This window comes from Populus nigra, chromosome 4 (genome assembly GCF_951802175.1).
Source record: "Populus nigra chromosome 4, ddPopNigr1.1, whole genome shotgun sequence".
In the NCBI taxonomy this organism is placed as follows: domain Eukaryota; kingdom Viridiplantae; phylum Streptophyta; class Magnoliopsida; order Malpighiales; family Salicaceae; genus Populus; species Populus nigra.
Genome location: NC_084855.1, coordinates 12,280,762 through 12,286,771, shown reverse-complemented (window position 1 = coordinate 12,286,771; position 6,010 = coordinate 12,280,762). Strand labels below are relative to the sequence as shown.

At 31.6% G+C, this 6,010-nt stretch overlaps 1 protein-coding gene across 1 annotated transcript; it reads left to right on the top strand.

The window, feature by feature from the left end:
* The first annotated feature begins 3,303 nt into the window (after positions 1-3,303).
* On the top strand, positions 3,304-5,392 carry LOC133691346 (uncharacterized). Its single transcript, XM_062111811.1, has 5 exons — positions 3,304-3,764; positions 4,387-4,541; positions 4,739-4,805; positions 4,903-4,954; positions 5,040-5,392. Exons 1-5 carry the CDS (start codon positions 3,398-3,400, stop codon positions 5,134-5,136), a joined length of 738 nt encoding a protein of 245 aa, XP_061967795.1. The 5' UTR covers positions 3,304-3,397; the 3' UTR covers positions 5,137-5,392.
* Positions 5,393-6,010: the final 618 nt, after the last annotated feature.

Below are 6,010 nucleotides of genomic sequence, written 5' to 3'. Positions count from 1 at the left end.
ATTTATAATTAGAATTGTTTTTGTAAAAAAACACATTTGAAATGCTTGCATGTTTTTTCTGCTAAAAAAATTATTTGATATGCGGTAAAGCATGGGTCAAATATCTAGTTATGTCTAACAAGGATTTGATGTGAATTGAAGTTACAAATTTCATACAAATCAACTTTCATCCTGCTAGTACCCAAAATGTATTTTTGTAAAACTAATTTTTAATTGAAAATATTTTAAAATATTTTTTTATATTTTTAATTTTAGCACATTAAAATTATTTAAAAAACATCTAAAATATATTTATTTTATTTTATTTCAAGTGAAAAACAATTTGAAAATAATGTTGAACTATAGCCAAACGGAGCTGAAATTTAATTTATTTTTCATTTATTTTTCTTCTTTTCAGTGGTTGAAATGACACATGTTTAAGTATTTTATGTTTATAATTAATAAAACACCAAACGGAGTGGCTAGATTACTATAGCCACACCCTTATTTTGTTTTTTAAGTTGTTTTTTTAATTTTACCATTCATTAAATTAATTTTATGTATTTATTTAATTTCATCATTTAATGTTAAATTGTTTTAAGAATTATGATTCATAATTTTTATTTTATTTTTTTGTTGGGTTATATATTAGTTTCGTGATATTTTTTTTCTCATTCCAACCTTAAACATTAAATATATTAGAAATGGAGCATTGTATTTTTTTTCAATTTTCTTTTTATGTATTTATCTTGATCTCTTAACACAAATTGCGGGTTTAATAGGTTATCCTTAGTTGACTAAAGTAATTTTATTTGCTACTTTGGTAATTGATTTTTATATATATATAAAACTACACTAAGCACCCTAAAATTTAATCATTTTTTCTTCACTTTGCAATCAATTTTTTAAATATTACATTTTTCATCATGCATTTTGATGGTGAATAAAACTTTACGTCCTCATGAGTTGACGCTATAAAAAAAATCAATAAAAAATATATATCTATTTATAGATGTGTCATTATATTTGTAATAAATATTAAAAAAACCTCTTAAGATTAAAAATAAAATGCCACTAGAGCTATTGTAATATGATCATCATCATAACCATCATCATAATCCATTTAAGCTCCAATATCATCATAAACATCATTATCAATACCCATTTTAAAACCATATTAGAACAACTACTAAACATCTAACAATGCCACCATCAACACTTGTCTCAAAACCTATTTCATTCTTATCGGGGCTAAAATCATTAAAATACAATATTACCTTTTCAATCTCAAGATCATGGGTAACAAAATTTTTGGTTCCAGATGGTTTGCTATTTTTAAAATCACCTAAATAATACATCGATATTTCTGTCATTACATGGTTGACAGTTAAATTGGCATCAACATATAGATGCACCTTTCTATTCATCTACATGCATATTTAATACATTTAAGGTCAAATCATCATCATATATTTTATTGCATTTATCATCCCTTATGCAAAATTCGAGCAATTCCATTAAAGACTTTCTTGCATATGAATAACATGTCCATGTAAAATATATATTCAAAGCTCTGGTGTTTGTGATGAACTCCTATGACGTGCGAATACATCTGGCCTTTTATTTTTTGCATGGGATGTACAAGTTATAGAATGGTTACACATTAATTCTACAATAATCACACGTGAATTAAACAATAATTTAAAAAATCAGGATTATGTGAACGGTAACCCTGATTTTTAATTGGGTTTTTTTTTCATATATATAAGTACATATTGTAGCTTTTCCACTATGAAGTATTCAGGAGCATGAAAATTATCAATTGCACGTAAAAAATAAGTAAAATCTAAATTTTACAAGGAGTCGTACCTTCAGGATTCTCATTTTTTTATTTTTGACTACTGATAATATTAATTTTTTGTTAAATCAAGAAAACAAAACCTATATTCTAATGATTTAACAAAAACAAAATGCACTGACAGTTTTCAAAATCTTGTTTGTTAAAAACAGTTTGAACATACCTTTTGTTATTGAATTTCTTGAAGAAATCGATGCCAACAACAAGGAGAGTTTATAGGAGAGGAGAGAATGTTAAAAGAAAGTGAATTTTTCTTTAATTTTGTTTTCAAAGATCGATTTGTGCTCAAGTTTTTTTTATTGTGTATTTCAAATAGAGATAGAGAGAGAAAAGGGAGAGAAGCTGAACACAAGGAGAAAGAATGAGATGTGTGATTATGGTTAAGTAGAATGCTTTAATATATACGGGAGCATTAGTGTCATTTGGTTTTTTTTTTTTTTTTGAAAATCGGTTATGACCAAGGATGGAAAGTTTAATATTAAAAAAATTAATTGGAGAGTAAAAAAAAAAACAACCAAATCTTAGGTTCCTCAACGTAATTTTTTCTTTTAATATTATTCTTAAATATTGAATTGATTAAAAATTAAGTTTTATAATTTTTTTATTTATTTTTTATGAGATTATTATTTCAATCTCATAACTCATGTTAACTTTATTTATTTTTTGGGTTTTTTTAATTTAATATTTTTTAATTAGACTTCATAATTATTATTTTTTAATTTGCTTTATATAATGTTACTCTAATATTATGATTCAGGTCATAGTTTTGGTAAATTGACTCAATTAATTTTTTTATTTTAATTTTACCTTTCCAACAACTCAATAGTTTTCTTTTTATTAATTGTATATTTCAATAATAGGTTATTTTGGTATTGAGCTTCATTTTTTTTAATTTGCATTTTGTGCAACTATCCTGGTTTTATGGATTTTATTTTTTGTTTTTTTAATTTCAATTTTCAACATTGAATATGTTGGAAATGGAGCTTTGTAGTTTTTTCTATTTGTTTTTTATAAAGTCATTTATGTCTCATGATCCAAATTGCAGGTTTAACATATTAGCTCGAGTTATCTTGGGTTGTTTTTTTAACTGATTTTTTTATTTTATCTTTCAATACTGAATTAGTTGGAAATTGAACTTTATATTCCAACATGTTTTATACGAGGATATATTAATCTCATGACATGAATAATAATTTTAGCATGTTAACACATGTTAACTTTAACGGTTTTTTTTTTAATTTAATGTTAGATTGAGCCTTCCTAATCTATTTTTGATTTGTTTATAATTATAATTTTTTTATTAAAAAACATGGATATATTTTTACAAAAAAAAAAAAATCAAATTCGTAACGCAATACCGGTCAATGATCTCGTGCAATCGAATTAAAGTGGCTTGGCTGAGATAAACGGATAGCTTTTACGTTTTAACAGTTTGTCGTCAAACAAAATTTCAAGCACTCATCTGTTTTCCCGTGGCCACCATTTGTCGAAGGCTTTAGATATTTCAAAGGAACCGTGGAAGTTCAATTTCTCTCGAGTATCCCTCCCGTCTCTCTCTAAATGACAACCTCCCTCTCCTTTGCTTCCATCACTCCCCGTCTAAAATCCCACCACCACCACAGCATCATTTTTTCACCAAATTACAATGGCAAACTCAACAGAATTCGATGCAATGGAGAACGCCCAACAAGCAATTCTTCGTCCTCTAAACAAGAATCCGAACCAGAAAATGCACTGCTCAAGGTAGCTTGGTATAGCTCCGAGCTTCTAGGAATTGCCGCTTCATTTTTCCGTTCACCTTCCCATAGTAGCACTGAATCTTCTGAAAAGGATATCAAACTTGGCAAAGATGTTTCGGGTGTCATTGATCGTGCTGTTGTAGTGGAGACCATCAAAGAGGACTTCCAAAAATCGTATTTTGTCACAGGTTTCTTGAAATTTACTTTTCAATCTCTCTCTCTCTCTCTATCCTTTGGCTTAGTTTTTATTCAAGTTGTTCCCTGACGAGAAAGCTTCGACATCCATCTCGAGATAACGAAAACGGATCTATGCTTACCATGTGATTTACACGGAGGATTTGTTGGTTTCAAAATCTGTTGTGGCTACATTCAGACTAACTGGTATATACAAATAGCTTAGGAATCCCTGTTGTAGGATCAAAGTCAGCTCAGTCAAACTTCAAATTCTAGTTATAGCCCCAAACATAACCACTTGAAACATTTGCATGTATGAAAGAAAATGGTAACCGTCCATGTCCTGAAATGTCATCGAATATGTTCAATAAGTCACCCTGCTCTTTCCCTTCTTGGTTTCTAGCACCAAAACTGAGGCTCAAGCTTTAGAGAAAGAGAGAGAACAAAGAGAAGAGAGAAGAATCTTGCCATGGTCATGGACACACTGACCAAATAAACGAGTTTTGCGAAGTTATTCTCCACGTGTGTTGTGTTTAAGCTTAATCCGTCTACATATGTCTAGTCCTTGATAATGAGACATATTGCTCGGTCCATTTGTGATAGTTGAACTTCATGGTCCATCTTTTTAATGATCAGGGAGCCTTACGCTTGAGGCATATGAAGAGAATTGTGAATTTGCCGATCCAGCTGGTTCCTTTAAAGGACTTCAACGTTTCAAACGGAACTGTACAAATTTTGGATTGCTTATCGAGAAGTCAAATATGAAGCTTACGAAGTGGGAAGACTTTGAGGTAATCATCTCATGGAATCTACATTCAAATATGATCCAGTAGCTCTGATTTCTTTCTATAATACATGTCAGTCCGGGTATTATGATTAATGGGAACTGCCTGCTCAAGATCAACTAATGTCATGGGTGTTTCTATGATTTTATCTTATTTTAATAGGGATTCTTTCAGAACTCTTATTCTAGTTGAATTTGATACAGGACAAGGGAATTGGACACTGGCGGTTCAGTTGTGTCATGTCATTTCCTTGGAAGCCCATTCTTTCTGGTATGTTTTGTGCTCTACGTGCCAAGATTGTATATATCGCCATGCTGATTACCTCATTGGAGGTTAATTAATTAGTTCTCTATGTAATATGTTGCAGCTACTGGATACACAGAATACTACTTCAACGATCAATCTGGAAGAGTATGCAGGTAACTGGTAACAGAAACGAAACATGGTACTCCATGACTTTGTAATGCACTGTTCCAATTGGTTTAGCTTTCGAAATATTTTCAGGCATGTGGAGCATTGGAATGTTCCCAAAATGGCACTGCTAAAGCAGCTTCTGAAGCCCAGCCAAGGTTTTTGGGGTGGTAGAAAAACAAGTGCTTGAAGAATTAATGCATGACTAGACCTCGTGACTGATATGGGTTTCCAGGAGATGGATTAATAATTATGGTGTCCCAGATCATGCATTGTTGGGGGTGGAATGAGCAGGGATCGCTGTGCATGATGGAGAATCCTAGCAAGAAAAATAAAGCTTGTTATGACTTGTACTTTTTTTAGAGTCCAGCCATGTACATAGTTACAAGTTACATGTAATAACAACTCAATGAGAATCAAAGGAAAAGATCAAGTGGTTATGGTCAGAGCTTCTGTTTGTCTCAAAATTACTAATCTTTAGCTATGTTATGCATTGTTTTCATATGTTGTCGTCCTGTTTTATTTGTCCACTCGCTTGGTTTGAAAGCTCCATCTCTGTGTCTCTGGATTGCACCTCATCTTCCTTCTAGGTACAGGCATATCCAACAAAATTGTTCACGGGCGCCTCAGCTTCTCTATGCCTCTGAAAAGCTATAAGGTGACATGGGATCGAAGAGTGATTCGGTATTTCGGATGTCAAATTCGGTGACATGGGATCGAAGAGTGGTTCGATATTTCCGATATCAAATTCGGTGGCATGCTCAGTGTCCGGTCATGGCACGGAGTTTGGCCGTGGCTCAGCCAAGATCGTGTTCTCTGGTCTGAAACTCTGCGAAATAAATGTGCTTTCAAACTTCTTTCGCTCATTTCCAGTTGCCCACCACCACACGTTCACGAGAATGGCAAACCTTTTGGATTTAATCCAGCAATAAAAACACGGAGAACGTCATTAAAATCTCGTTTAAAACGGTTTTTGCGTATTAATAACAGCAAATGAGTAAATTAGGATAAAAGTTTTAAGAAGTGATGTTACATGGATTTTCATTAAAAATACCTTCATGCTG

What these genes read in the sequence shown, in the direction of transcription:
- LOC133691346 (XM_062111811.1), top strand. Translation starts at nt 3,398, where the DNA reads ATGACAACCTCCCTCTCCTTTGCTTCCATCACTCCCCGTCTAAAATCC. An exon ending in AAAATCGTATTTTGTCACAG is followed by an intron (nt 3,765 to 4,386) that starts GTTTCTTGAAAT and finishes TTTAATGATCAG; the next exon opens with GGAGCCTTACGCTTGAGGCA. An exon ending in CGAAGTGGGAAGACTTTGAG is followed by an intron (nt 4,542 to 4,738) that starts GTAATCATCTCA and finishes AATTTGATACAG; the next exon opens with GACAAGGGAATTGGACACTG.